The sequence below is a fragment of the Nuphar pumila genome, chromosome 15 (assembly GCF_984573655.1).
Source record: "Nuphar pumila chromosome 15, dmNupPumi1.hap1.1, whole genome shotgun sequence".
Taxonomy (NCBI): Eukaryota; Viridiplantae; Streptophyta; class Magnoliopsida; order Nymphaeales; family Nymphaeaceae; genus Nuphar; species Nuphar pumila.
The window spans coordinates 36,759,049-36,775,278 of record NC_143263.1 but is presented as its reverse complement, the minus strand read 5'-3'; the positions used below and the strand labels follow the sequence as shown (position 1 = coordinate 36,775,278).

Genomic DNA, 16,230 nt, shown 5'->3' with positions numbered 1-16,230 from the left:
ATGTGAATTTGTATTATTTAATGGTCATATATATCTATTCATTATTACTTTTTTTTACTGAAAAAATCAATCTGTTTCTGCCATATATCTGTTTTTTCTTGCTTTTGTTTGTTTTCACAGCTTCATAAGTCGGGATGGATGCATCATCTTGCTCGTCATGCTGTGGCCTGTTTCTTGACTCGTGGAGATCTGGTACATTGACGCATCATGCTCCTATCCACTATTACATACCACTACATTATGGTTTTTTTTTTCACATACATACACAGTTTGCTACAGCATTTCATTGTTCAATTACAAAACAAAGAAACATTTTATACATCTTTTTGCATATTTGGTCTCATCAAAAGAAAATGGATTAGTTTAGCTTGAAATTTGTGTGGAAAAAATGCTGAATGCTCTAATGAAAAGCTTTTATAACTCATCTTATAGTCTAATGGTATGGTTTTCTTAAGTGAAACACCTTGGGGGTTTGGCTGGTGAACTCATAGGTACTTCTTCATGAGTAGCAACATCTTCTCCATTATCTTAAATTTCCGGCACTATTTTCTCATTTGCATGTGGTTGGTCTATAACACCATGATTACCATGGCTTCCTGTTTTTGCATCATTATGCCTGTAATTGATAAACAAGAAAAGGTCTTTTGTTATCATGTCAGCCATGATATGATCTGGCAACAAAAATATTCTTCAGCTCCAGTCAAACATTTCTATGGCCGTTCTCTTCACATTTGTTTTCAGCTTGTATTCTTTGTTTCACTTTCATGATTTGAATATTATCTATGTCCAAAAATTAAACACATATATACTTGTTTTAATTACAAAAAATGAAAAATACTAATGCATGGAAGATTTTTCATTGTTCAATCTATGAGACAACTTCATAGTCACATATAAGAACTTTTGCAATTCAATTTTGAGCAGGTAATAAATCTAGTAGCATTCTTGTGGAAGATGGGTTTTCGTAAAACAATAAAAGAGAGAACCTCTAGAGTCACTATTCATCTCCAAATCAGTGAAATGATTGAGATGGGTTCATCAAAACAGATATGCTGATTATTATTATTTAAAGAAAGAAAATATTATATGGAGGAAAATCGGTGTTTCTCCAATGTGCTGATTTGGCAAACTGTGGAAGATGAAATGTAACTCCCCGAAATTTTAACCCAAAAATTTAGAGGATTTTTTTTTATTAATATAACCGCGGAAACAAGAAATATTATAGGGTTAAGCATTCCGGAACATTACCGTGAAGAGCAAACCCAAAACATTTATTCCATTTCATTATCACTGAAAATTAACGTTAGAGTTTTAAATAATATAAACAATTAAATTACAATAAACCCAAGTGATCCCTGGAACAATAAATCCAAAAATCTCGATCCAATGCCTCATCCCACAGCCGCTCATAAACCCTATTCTTTACCTGAAAAATAGTAAATTGATTGGAATTAGACTACCACGTCTAAGTAGGAAAACTGTAACTCTTAATGCAGGTATATCATGTGTCAAGTATGTGACGTGGGTGCCGTGTGCGATTTTCAGCCTATACAGAATCGCGTAAAGAAGACTATGCAACAACAATAATTAAGTAAAGCATTTTATGCAACAACAATTAAGCAAGTAAGGCATTAAGCATATTCTGCAACAACAATAACAGTAACATGCATAATATTCATGTAACAACCACAATATGAATTTCATTATCTCATATCTACACATTTTAGGATTTCGTTTCATTACAAGCTCAGAATATAAAGCATGCTGAAAGAATATGCAAATGTCTCTTTAATGACTCCACTCACTGTGATACCTAATTGTTCTAAATAATGATTATTTTATCTTATCCCGCGGGTACACGCGGGCCGAGGCAACCATCACAGAAGAGAACGTTCAGGGGTATATTATTTAAGGTTATTTTATTAACCCGAACATTCTAACTGAGACTGAAATCCCAATGGACCGGCCAGTGATCGAGAGAATCTCTCAAAGGCCAAACCAAAACAGGATGCATCCCTAACTTCTGCAGAAGAACAAAGAGCTACCACCTAGGATATATTGGTAGTCTGGGTCCCCCAACTCCGAGGACTGGGACCAACGAGTCGCTTTACGCTCGAAACCTATGTCACATAGGTGCGGGTGCGGGGATTCGACACTTCCAAAAAACCCAGGTATGGGGTGCGATAGGGGCAAAAATGTAAAAAAAGTAAAAAATAATATATATATATATATATATATATATATATCATGTATAGATATGACATTTATGCCCAACTTACTTTTTACCATTTTTTTTTATCTTATATGGTTGTCCCTAAAGATGAAAGTGATGAGTTGTGGAGCCTGATTCATTGTTTTTGCCCTTGCAGGAAGGGGGGTCCGGGGGCTCCCCCCAAAGATTTTTTTTTTTAAAATTCCGCAGCCCATTTCATAGGGCAAAAAATTTAAAAAAAAAATCCAAAAAAAAATGGACAAAAATGACCCTGGCTGCGGTCAACGCACCCAGGGTTGGGTTGACCGCACCCGGTGCCGCACCCTCACCCGGGTCGAGTCGCGTCGACGCGGGTGCGACACCCTGCTAGCCGAATCCTTGTGACATAGCTCAAAACAGTTAAACACATGTCTCCGAAGTTTTGTACCACCTACCCTCTCCAAGGTAAACCCAAATCTGAGTGGGTTAATCTTTTCATTTAATTTATTTCCCGAAGTACAGGGCATTTCCCCAACTTTCTTCTACTACCACAGCAGTAGAATTCCCAACCTTAGTCCTTTTACCAAGGTGTATAGAAGAGTCCCAATCCTTTGTCATATTGATTGCATAACCCACTCAAAGTGCTCCGGTGCCTTTAAATCAGTCAAGCACGAATGCCTCGGTGTCTTTAAACCAGTCGGACAACAATATTATATTTTCATTTTCATGTAGATTCACATCATAACTTCGATGGTCTATGCATGACCCTCAACACACTGGCTTGACATTCATATGTCCACAACAAACCGACCCATAGGTTCGGTTATCAGATCATTCATCATCATTATTATTATTTATTTATTCTTCAATAGCAAATTACCACAACGTACCATTAGGTTTTGACTTGTGACATCCCAACACAGGGTGACATGTATTAAAAGCTCCGCCAAACAAACAAAGACACTGTGTAACGCCCCAAAAATCCAGGACTTGTAACTTTTTAGAATAGTTTAGAAAGCTTTGAAATCATACAATAATCAGAGTTTAAATAATACTTCAGCGGAAAATGATATTTTTAAAACCACAAGTCGATGGACCTTGAGCGCATTACAACGTAAACTTTCCTTTGTCAAATCCCACACAACCATTGAAATCAAATGGTTTAGAAATGAAGTTTCAATAATTGAGAATTCGTTTGTTGAAACCAAGAAGAAGCTTACTAAAACAGTTTTATTAACTCACGGTTTAATAAAAGAGAAATTTTGAATCACACTTTATACCAAATTTACCAACATGTCCTCAGGAGCGAAACGTCAGGGAAAGAGCTCTATCTTGACCTCATCACGCCATCGTGCAATCGCAGACTGTATTACCTATCCATTACCTGCCCATAAAATGGGTCAGTTTCGCTAAAAACTGGTAGGTGCACAGACAGGACAATATTGAACATAATTAAGCAGAATAATTTAATATGTCAAGTAGACAGACAATTATATAACAATTTAATTTCAACAGATTCACAAAGCAACTATCATGAGCACAATGCTAAAATTATTACAAGCATTTTACTGGCACAAGTAGGCTAACTATTACAAGCAAAGCACTGCACAAGAAAGTTAACTAGAAAAATACAATGATTCATCAACCACACACACAATTCCATAAGTATTGAACCTGTTGTACCCTATAACTTTCATACGTGCATAATTGAACACATTGTTTGATCGGATTTAAATTATGTTTCGATATTAACTGGCCAAGCGGGTACGCACAAGGCACGACTCTAGAAACAACCTAAACTAATCCGGGGGTTTATTATGCTATGTGTTTTATGATAACCCGGATAGCTGACTGAGTCCGCACCTAAGGGGACGGTGGGGGACCAAGAGAGAAATCCCCAAAGCAGCATAAACAATGGATGCATCCCAAACATGGAGAGCTACCACCTAGGATAATTATGGTAGTCTCATTCCCCTAACTCCGATGACTGGGGAAGCCTAGTCTTTTGCTCGTAACTGCCATTAATGGCCTGTCCATCGAAGTTTTGTACCTTCCTGTCCTCTCTCCTGACAGGAGTCAGCGATTCGAATGAGTACATCAGGGGTAGTTAACTGAAGACCCATTCTATATACTCTGGCCTTTCGACCAATTCGAGTATCTTGCCGGTGAAGGCGGAAACATCACTTATTTAGGTGATCACAACATTTTGTTATTTGCACTCATTGAGGTTGCCACAACCTACTCATCCAATCATCGCAACGTAAGAAGACGTACTTGTCAAAAAGTACGGTCGTACTTGTCAAAAGTACGACTACGATGAAAGGGTAATGGTTCCACCAAAAGAAACCCCAACAAATATTATCTGCAAAAGAAGATAGTCTGGCAAGATAAGTCTTGAGTTCACTTCAACAACATTTTTCATATTTCATGATGCAATGTCATCTCGGATCTCTCGTCCGATCAACAAAGTACTTGACATGTTGTGCATGTCTAAAAGTGCGCTATACTGAACCAGGGAGGTGTGTGGGCTTCTCAAAAGGAACACCCAACACACAACTTCATAATGATCCAAAGAATAAAGGAGTGCTCATTTGACACGATTTATCCTTAAAAGCCCTAATGCCACATTAAGTCATTCACGCAAGGCACAACACTATTAATCTTACATCCAAAATTTATCTTAGTATCAACATGTGACACTAGATTGATAAATAAAGGATGGGTCCTTCAACAGAACCTCACTCATTCATATGCTCATGCCCCTGATCGGGGTTATTCGAATTGGGTCGCAACTCGAATCGGGATTATAAAATATTTCTCCCAAGTGTGTGGACCTGGGAGGGCCTATATGTGACTTCGAAATCCGACAGGACTTAAAACTTAACTTTGCAAAGGTTGTGCACTTTGAAGAGCCCTGGGTTTGCAGAAGGAAATCCTCTTTAAAAGAACTATAGCGTTCAAGTGCAACTTCTAGTGTTTTGAAAACAAGTGATAACAGGATAGGCACAAGACTACATTTATGTAAGTACATATTTACCATGAGTGTGAGCATATGCAGGTTATAACATGTCAACAAACCACTCTCGACTTGCGATGCCGCACATCGAGGGAAAAGCACATAAGTAATACACGAGGTACCAAAACCATACATTGACCACTTAGATAGACAAACACATAAGGTCATAAGTAATACATGAGACACGAAGTCGTACCTCACTCAAAGGAAACATGCAGGCAAAAATATAAGCAACTATGCAAAATAATGATCGAAGAATGAAATTGTACCTCGACCCATGAGCATACAAACATGATAATACGCAATGCAGAAGCAATATAACTCTAAGCATATCTAGCATGACATCTTAATCATTTCAACTTAAATACGTTCATCAATTGCCCTTTGTGCGACTTTACCCAACCTTGGGATGTCGTGCAGCTGCGTACGCCTACGAGTGTAGATGATACGAGGGTCGGGTCGTGGAGCGCGAACTGGACCCGTTGCGTAAATATGCAAGAGTGTGAAATATTCAATTATGCTAATATAATTAATGGTGAGACGGGGGCAAGGGTAGGATTAGGCGGCACTGAGTGATCCCCCGACTGTCGACGACAATGGGGCGACAGGGAAATGAGCCACTGTAAAAAACAGCGAGGCGGCAGGGGGCGAGCCCCGCCCGCAGACCGCACTGAAGCGGCAGGGGTCGCACCCCTGTCGACGACAACGAAGCGGCAGGGGGCTAGCCCCTGCCGACAACACTGAAGCGGCAGGGGTCGCACCCCTGCCGACGACAGCGAATCGGCAGGGGTCGAGCCCCTGCCGACGACAATGAATCGGCAGGGGGCTAGCCCCTGCCGACAGCACTAAAGCGGCAGGGGTCGCACCCCTGCCGACAGCACTGAAGCGGTAGGGGTCGCACCCCTGTCGACGACAGCGAATCGGCAGGGGCCGAGCGCCTGCCGTCCGACGAAAGGACGATGGCAGGGGGACAAACCCCTGCCGAAGAGAGAGAGATCGGGGCGAGGGGGTCTCGCAGGGGCCATTGGCCGCTGCCGGCACTCCGGCTCACCCCAAAAGAGAGAAGGGGACGACAGGGGCCCTGTAGGCCCCCTGTCGAGTCTCCAATGGGCAAGGAGGGAGATGGGAGGGCGCGACAGAGGTCGTGCGCCGCCTGCCGGCGTCCTAGCGAGGTGACAGAGAGAGATGGGAGGGGGAGGAGGAGGAGGAGAAGAAGGTGGAGACGGCGTACCTGGAAGGATAGGAGGCGAGGTGGCTGGCGGTCGGCGGCGTGCGCAGGGAAGGAGGAGGCATCGGTCGGGGTTGCCGGCGAGGTTGTCGCCTGCAGGGAACGAGAAGGGGGGCGGGGCATCGATCCTCCCCTCCCGCAACGCTCTTAAAGAGCTTGGGGAGGGGCGACAAAAGGGGAAACCCCGATGGGTTTCCCTTATCGGGTCGAATGCGCGGTGGGGGGGGGGTGCGGCGCACAGGAGAAAGACCTCCTGTGTCGGGTTTTAAAACACTAACGGCGATGGGCTCGGGTCCGGTCCAGACCCGACCCGACCCGGGTCCGAATTTTTTTTATGTGTGTTTTACACACTGTTGGTGTCCTTTATTGAGCATGCAGTGTAATCCTAGAGATTTGGTAATACAACTAGATACTCTTCTCCAAACACATTCTCATTTGAACATTCCACAAGATATACAACTTAGTTGGCATTTGACACTTTCAGCAAATATGTAGTGTTAGGCAATAGTACTTCAGAAAAATATACAACTTAACATGCATAAGAACATTGGAGAATAAACATCTTAATGGCCATTTGAACCTTCTAGATGATATCCACTTAATGGGCATTTGAACATACTAAATTATGCATCTTAGTATATGAACCTGAATATCATTTTACTATGCAACTAAATATGCATTTGAGCATTAGTTTTATATATGACTTCATGTACCAGTGAATAACAACCTAATATGCAGTTAAGTTTGCATTAAATATTAGCTTGCTATGCAGCTTTGTACGAAGTTGAACATACATTTACTATGCAGTTGCATAGGCATTGAGCATCTAACTAATATGCAGCTTCATATGGAACCGAACATCAACCTATAGGCATCTAATTAGGAACTGAATATGCAGGTAAATGTCAACTTGAATTTCAACTTAATATAAATCCAACTAGATTCTCATTTATACATGTTTCCAGGATTTTTCCCGCAACAGATTACGCATAACAGAAATTTCAAATTCATGAGAATATTCCCTACGCACGCACACGGACCACAAAACCTCAACCAGGTATGTACATTCAGAGACATCAAATGTTTCAATCCATTTCCAAATAAATTTAACGATCCCACAAAATAAGCATGGTGATTCCTAATCCCTACTCACACTGTTATGAACCTATAGATTTCATTTATCAGGGATCACTGATATCACATACAAGGCTAATCAAACTAAATTTCAGAACCATATGATGAAACAACAACATAGATTAACATTGATGACAAGAAACGAACAAACCTTCTGCTCAGTCCCCTTTAGCGGAAACAGTGATAACATTTGATTGCCAAGTAGATTTTCCATTGATCGATAATCTAACTTATTTACATATTGTGAATCAAATTCAGTCACTTAGAGAAAACAAATACAGATGACTACGATGTTCAGCCATCTAGAGGAAACAAATACAAATGATTAAAATACAGATGTTCATGAGAAAACTAAGGAGCAATCTGTTCGATTCTCATGAACGAATCAAGCCTGCAAAACTCACTACCTATTGATTACACCACATTTTAGAAGAGGTGATATAGTCGAGTAAACAAAAGGGACTGAATCAACATCTAGCAGAACAACGACCCCATAAAAGTTTTCTTTCGTTTAACTGAACCAAACCCTATCACATGCATCGAAAACCTCTCCCCATTTTACAGAAATGTGAACCACCATAGTCCCCTTTACAATAACAATCCGAAACCCCCAAAACGTGGATTTGGGGTTTCAGTTTAGGGTTGACAGAAAAACCTCCAAATTGGGGATTTTCCATTTTCCCACACACACACCTAATCACATTCCATAGCCCACCAAAAAGAAATCACAGCATCCTACCTGTTCCGGCGATTTGAGGAGGCTACAACGAGAGGAGAAGGTGGCTGACGTTGCTGCGAGAAGGATGTCGTCGGCGTTCACGACTCCACTATCGAGAGGAACAGGGAGACGAGAGGAGAGGCAGGGATGTTGCAGAGGACAATGGCTCGGGTTGTTGGGAGGTTGCTGGCGACAACAACGACGGCGAGAGGAAGGCGGCACTGCCATCAACCAACATTGCCCACCGAGAGAGAGGTCCAGTGTCGGCTCAGTCGCACGCAGGAAGTGCAGAGCCGAGAGAGAGGCGAGAGAGGAAGAGCGCAGGGCCTCCCCTCGCCCTTGCGTGATTTTAAGGGTGCGGGAAGGCGCGAATTAGGAAACCCTAGCAGAGGGAGGAAGAAGGAGAGGAACGCAGAGGGGGGAGAAGAACTCTTGCCCCTCAGCTTTAACCCTAACGGGTCTGGGTCGGGTCCGTGACCCACGATCTGGCTGCGGTGTGTATCCGTGGTTTGCCTACGGTTGGGTCTGCAATTTGAACCCATACGGATCCAACTGCGGATCCATATATATTTATACTTGGTATTATTATCACTATCTTATTTTTTTATTTATATATATATATATATATATATATATATATATATATATATATATATATATATATATATATATATATTACACCCGAATTGGGTACGGGTTCGGGTTGGCCCCCACCAAGACCCTCGACCCAAATCTTTAATGAAACCACCCAGTTGGGCAATTTGGATCTGTCTGAGGATTCAAAATATTACAAGCTTTAAAATATTATATTCTTAATACATTTGGTTTATTCTTCGATACAATCTTGTGGGTCTTTCATAGGTTAATATGGATCCATTTACGTTAACCAAAAAATTACATAACTTATTATGGGTCTAGGATCCATTGTGTTTCGTAAATCCTTTTAATAAATTCGGATCCAGGAATCCGAAGTTTTGATCATACTCTGATTTGGAACTATGGATCCAAATGAATTATTATGGATCCAACTAAATGTACATTGATCTTTATGGTTTCGATACAAGGATCCAGATTAATATTGAAGTTCTGATATCGAAGATCCAAATGCAATATTGTGGATCCGAAGATCGCCTCAAGCTATACCAATTCCTACTAAAGTGTTGTAGAAATTTTCTCATAAAAATCCGATTTACTTCAAGGATCCAATTAAATATTCAATTTAAGGTTCGCGATCCGATATCTAAAATATCTGAACAGGATGTTAGGGATCCAACATTGAAGATCCAAATAGGTTATCCAAGATCCAATTACGAATAAATAATTAAAACAATAAAATATTCTTGTATCCTTAATGGCTCAAAAATCTAAATTTATTTATCTGATAAGAATCACAGGTATTACATGAAAGAACCCTAAATCTGAGTAGGAAAGGGGAGAAGAGGACAATCATGATGAGACAACCTCCAAATTGTTAAGACAATAGGGGTTTGCTTGAGTTTGACATGGTTGACATGTTGAGAGAATTCTAAGAAAACTAAAGTTTTTTCAGGAGAGGCAACCTATGCAAAAAAGGACTGTTCTCTCTCTCTTATGTATGTATGTTTGTATATATCCAAAAGCTATAGGGACTGCCTGGGAGCTGGCTCCTAAAAGCCATAGTCGGCTCCTAGGTGAGGCTAATCGGTTGATTAGAGACCCTAAATTTTTTCTAAGAAAATAAAAATATATTAAAATACTAAAATTAATAGATATAACATTGTTTCACTTCAAGGGTCAAATATAATACTTCATAAACTTCAAAGTTCATAAGACAAAAGGAGGTTATTTTGAGATCCCTATTATATTTATACTCATTAGGCTTAATATTGGAATATGAATGGAGTAGGGATTGTTATGAGTCGTGAGTTTATAGATAATGTAGTTGAGGTCCGTAGGAAGGGTGATAAGATTTTACTTATTAAATTAGTATTAGGTATGAATATTGTTACTATTTTTAGTGTTTATGCACCTCAAGTAGGTTTAGATAATTCCATTAAGCGTCAATTTTGGGAAGATTTAGATGGAGTAGTACAAGGGATATCTTATGGAGAAAGGCTTTTCATCGGCGGTGACCTTAATGATCATGTAGGCATTAGTAGGGATGGATTTGAGAGTATCCATGGAGGCTATGGTATAGGAGAAAAAAACGAAAGTGGAGAAAGGATTTTAGATTTTGGTTTGTCCTGTGATATGATCTTAGCAAACACTTGGTTTAGGAAGAGGGAGTCTCACCTAGTAACATTTAAAAGTGGGGTTAATACGAGTCATATAGATTTTTTCCTACATAGAAAGAGAGATAGGGGTTGTTGCATCGATTGTAAGGTTATACCGGGAGAAAGTGTAGCTACACAACATAGAGTCTTAATTTTAGATCTTAGAATTAAACAATGCCGCAAAAGGGATAGACATAGGATAGATCCTATAATTAAATGGTGGGCAGTGAAAGGAGCTAAACAAGGAATGTTTGTAGAGCGGGTAGTTAAGGAAGTTGATTGGTGTCTCGAGGAGGATTCAGAATGTATGTGGAATAAGATAGCGGGTGGCATGAAAAAGGTGGCTAAGGAGGTATTTGCTGAGTCTAAAGGCGGTGCACCGCTAGGTAAGGATACATCGTGGTGGAGCGAGGATGTCAAATTAGCTATTAAGGTTAAAAGAGAATGTTATAGAAATCTAAGTAAAAATCGTGATAATGAGAATTTGGAGAAGTATATGATAGCAAAGAAGGAAGCTAAAAAAGTAGTTCGGAACGCGTGGGATAAGGTATATAAGGAGGTTTATGACAAGTTGGATACCAAAGAGGGCGAGAAAGATATTTATAGGCTTGCAAAGATGACAGATAGGAAATCGAGGGATCTAGGTATGGTTAGATGTATCAAAGATGAAACACAAAGGGTTTTAGTCAAAGATGAGGAGATTAAGGAGAGATGAAAAGATTATTTTGATAAGCTATTTAATGAAAGTCATGCTCAGGATCTTGGAGACTTTTTCATTCCTTTTCATGAGATGAATCGTGACTTCATGCGCAAGATTCAAAAGAAAGAAATTGCAGAGGCTTTGAAGAAAATGAAATCAAGAAGGGCAGTTGGCCCAGATGGTATACCTATCGAGGCTTGAAAATGCTTGGGAGAGAAAGGTTTAGAATGGTTGATTAATCTTTTCAACAAGATTTGACCGAAAAATAAGATGCCTAATGAGTGGAGGAAGAGTACTTTGGTGCCTCTATATAAGAATAAGGGTGATATACAAGATTGCACAGACTATCGTGGTATAAAACTCATGAGTCATACTATGAAACTTTGGGAGAGGGTGATTGAGTCTAGGTTGAGGAAGATTGTCATGATATCAGAGAATCAATTTGGTTTTATGCCTGGAAGATCAACGATGGAAGCTATACATCTTCTTAGACAACTTATTGAGAGAAATAGAGAGAGGAACAAAGATTTGCATATGGTTTTTATTGATTTAGAGAAGGCTTACGATAGAGTACCTAGAGACGTTCTCTGGTGGACAATGATGAAGAAAGGTGTTTCTCTCAAGTACATTAGTATAATTAAAGATATGTATGAAGGTGTAGTAACCAATGTCCGCACTTGTGGAGGGGTGACAACCAATTTTCCTATAACGGTTGGGTTACATCAAGGATCTGCTTTAAGCCCTTTCCTATTTGCTATAGTGATGGATGAGCTTACGAGATCAATTCAAGAAAATGTGCCGTGGTGTATGTTGTTTGCTGATGATATTGTTTTGATTGATGAGTCTAGAGCTGGGGTTAATGCTAAGTTAGAATTATGGAGACAGACATTGGAAGCAAGAGGTTTTAAGTTGAGTAAGAGTAAGACAGAATACATGGAATGTCGATTTAGTAAGCAACGAAGTAGTGATGGGAGTGTAGTGAAGCTTGGTGAGCAAGAAATACCGGTGGATGATTGTTTCAAATATTTGGGATCTATCATTCAAAAGTATGGAGAAATTGATGGAGATGTAAATCATAGGATAAAGGTTGGGTGGATGAAATGGAAGAGTGCAACTGGAGTGTTGTGCGATCCTAGAATACCATTGCGGTTGAAGGGAAAGTTTTATAGGACGACTATTAGGCCCGCTTTACTATGTAGTACGAAATGTTGGGCTGCCAAGAGACATCATATTAAAAAAATGAGTGTAGCTGAGATGCGTATGCTGAGATGGATGTTTGGAAATACAATAAAAGATAAGATTCAGAACGAGGAGATACGTAAGAAGGTCGACGTTGCACCCATTGAAAATAAGATGAGAGAGAATCGTTTACGGTGGTTTGGACATATTCGACGAAGGCCTAATGTTGCTCCAGTTAGAAGGGTGGAGAAATGGAAAAATATATTAGTTAAAAGTGGTCGGGGTAGGCCTAGGAAGACATGGATGAAGGTGATAAGAAAGGATATGAATGCTTTGAACCTCACCGAGGACATGGCATTGGATAGAAATGAATGGAGGAGAAGGATTCATGTGGAAGACCCAGAATGATTTTCTTTGTTGGTTCATATCGCCGACCCCAATTGTTTTGGGATGAAGGCGTAGTTGTTGTTGTTGTAGGCTTAATATTGAATTATCTGACTGTTCACTACTGTTACTACTAGATTGCCTATTTTAACTGGATCATTTCTAAAATGTTGCAACATGTGTACAGTTCCCACTGAACTCATATTACAGTTACTACTAGAGTGTTTATTTGAACTTGATTGTTTCTAAAATATTGCATGAAACTGTTGAAGCACTTTGTCATATACTTGCATATTGGTAGCTGTTCTAAGTCATTGACTTCGTCCAATACATGTATCAGAAACATTCTTTTTGTCCATAAAGGAGATCACAATGTGGTTGGCAGATTGTGTTACTTAAATTTTTTTATGAATATCCTTTTGTACCCATCTTTGTTCTCTCTTAAACTTTGATACTTGATATTGCTTATGATGCTCTTGCTAAATGATTGTTCATTAATAAAATTTAGTACTGATATTCATGATCGTATTGATTTGTTGGATTGATATTCATGAGTATTATTAATTTGATTTGGAATCTTCCCTTTAGTTTATTCATTGGGAAAAAGGCCGTGATGTTTTCGAGAGACTTCTTATAGACTCTGACTGGTCAATTAATAACGGCAACTGGCTGTGGCTTTCTTGCTCATCCTTTTTTTATCAGGTACATGGTACAATGTCTCTCAGGCTCTCGAAAGAATAATTGTTTAAAGCAGTAGCCCTTTAGCCTTAATTGGTAACCTCAAGTATAGATTGATAGCTTTCTGATGTTTAGCAAATAATGAATTCTGGGATGACATGTTTAATATAACCTTTCAGTATCATCGTATATATTCCCCTACATCTTTTGGAAAGAAATATGATCCTGATGGAAAATTTGTCAGACACTTCATCCCTGCATTAAAAGGTAAAATACAGATTCAATTGTACGCTGTTTCATGGCAAACTTGTTTCCCAAATTTATTCTGACGATTAGCTGAATTCCTTCAAAAATACTAGATATGCCCAAAGAATACATCTATGAACCTTGGACTGCTCCATTGAGTGTACAAAGAAAGGCCAGCTGCATAATTGGGAAAGATTATCCTGAACCAGGTTTGCCTTTTTCTCTTCCACCAAATTCATGGAGGTGCATTAAGAAATTACATCGGGATTGTCCATGTTTTTAATAAGAATGGACTGCAGAAAAAAGTAAAGTCAATAATGGGAGAAGAAAAATTGTGTTAATAAAGATAGTTTTTCTTAGTTACTATAAATATAAGCAATGTATGGTTCCAAAATCATTATATATATATATATATATATATATTAATTAGATTTTTTAAGAGCATAAAAAATCAATGAACCACAACTTTTCCAATGTAGTTCATATTTTTATGTGACTTCAAACAACTTGATCCCAAGTGTGATTCCTAATAAGTGGACCATATTGAATGTATGTATGTGGTCAGGTCGAGCAAATAAAATTCTCATAATTTTTTGCCTAGATATTTTGGTTATATATATTTATGTGTGTATGCATGCTTTCTTTCTTGCTATTTCTGTCATTGAAAATGAATCATATTATTGTGTTTATGTATACATAGCCGGATGGATGTGTTCATGAATGTTGACTATTGCATATTTAATGATTTAATTGTTTCAAGAAAAAACTATATGTACATAATCTTAAGATTTATTTTGACTCTTTGGGGATGGGGGTTGCGGTGATCAATTTATATCTAGACCATAGTTGCTAGATTGGGAAGTGGAAGCAGGAAGCAATACAAGAATAAGAAGCGAAGTGATAAGGGGAACAAAGTTGGGAATGCAATGTGAAATAGATTAGAATCAGGATGAAAACTGAATTGAAAGTGAAATGGGAATCAAACTGGAAGTTACATAGGATTTGAATCATAAAAGTGAAAATAAAATCTTATTGGAAGAGGAGGGAGATAGGGATTGGAGAGCAAAAATGAAATTAAACGGAGAAGCATGTGTAAAGTTTCTTTAACTAAGAAAAGCATATGATCCATGTTGTTATGGAATTATGAAAACTCTTAAAACATAATATTCTAAAAGTTAAACTTAGTAAATAGGGAATTGAATTGGAATGAAAATGAGAATTAAATTAGAAGAGAAATAGTAATCAAAATTGAAGAAAAATAAGGCTTGAATCATGAGCGAAATGCAATGTTATGAGAAGCAAATGAAAAGCAAACTTGGAATAAAAAAGCAAAGAGAGTTAAATGGGAAGCAATGTACATCAAGTTTCTTTACTAAGAAGCATACAATCTTTGTTGTTGTCGAGATATGAAAAAGCAAAAATACTAATATCAAGACTTAAAAGTAAAGAGTATATGCACTGTATTAGCTTTTGTCTTTTAAACTAAAAACAGAGTGTTCATGTTGGGTCCTGTTTTTCCTTTTAAGAGTGCATGGCCATCTGTAAAGTACTTGCTTGTGAAACTGTTAGATTTTTACATGAAGAAATGAAGCAAGAAATTGTTAGATACCCAAAAGAGAAGAGGACAAGAAAGCAATATAAATTCCTTTTTGTCGTGTTAGATTTTTTAAATGTGTTTTGATTTTTTGGTAAAAAGGGTCCATTCATGAGGATTGTGAAAGGGTTATTTGTAAGAACATGCCTTGTAAATTTTTGGAATTCAAATTCATACCCCATAAATCATATAATTCAAAATCATACCTGGATTTCTTCTCTTTTATCCAAATACATACCCAAACTGTTATTACCTTTACCATGATTAATGATCATTACCCATTTTACCTGCATTAACTCTATTGCTGGTTACCCATTTACCCTGATTAAACCTCTCTCTCTCTCTCGAAAACATGATGGGATGGCTCAGTCCCACTTCTAATTCTGATCCGTTTCTAACTTTCTATCCAATGTCAAGATCCAAATTTGAAGGCCTGCACATATATGTTCAGGTTCAGACAAAGGTTGCCAAACTAGGAAGTGGAAGCAGGAAACAATACGGGAAGCGGAAGCGAGAAGCGAAGCATTTTAAAATTTATAGGAAGCGGGAAACGAAGTATCAATTTAAAAGCAAAATATAAAAAAAATGAAGCAATATGGTAATTGAATAAGATTCGAACAAGAAACAAATAAAAACTAAAATAAAATTAATCATTCTTATATTTCGTGATTTTTCAGTAAAAGAGTTAATTTTTTGTTAAAATCTAACAATGATGGTTACTAATTTAAAGAAAGTACATGGAAAGTGAGTGAAAGCGTGAGAGAAAATACATGAAAAGAAACGCGAGAAAAGCATATAAGAAGCATAGACCATGTGTGTGGGAAGCATAGAAGAAGCGTGGGGGAATCGAGATTTTCATGAAGTTTTGTAAGCGAGGAGTATCACGCTTCCGAAGCGAGTTTTTGGGAAG

The 16,230-nt window shown here is 38.5% G+C and overlaps 1 protein-coding gene across 4 annotated transcripts in view; it reads left to right on the top strand.

Annotated features, from left to right (window-relative positions):
* Positions 1-16,230, top strand: part of UVR3 (DNA photolyase family protein) — a 131,555-nt gene that overhangs the window by 75,679 nt on the left and 39,646 nt on the right. For all 4 annotated transcript variants that reach the window (XM_089988993.1, XM_089988992.1, XM_089988994.1 and 1 more), the window contains 4 exons: positions 121-192; positions 13,391-13,504; positions 13,660-13,747; positions 13,840-13,935. In XM_089988993.1, coding sequence (XP_089845119.1) covers positions 121-192; positions 13,391-13,504; positions 13,660-13,747; positions 13,840-13,935 — 370 coding nt within the window. The remainder of the gene's footprint in view (positions 1-120; positions 193-13,390; positions 13,505-13,659; positions 13,748-13,839; positions 13,936-16,230) is intronic.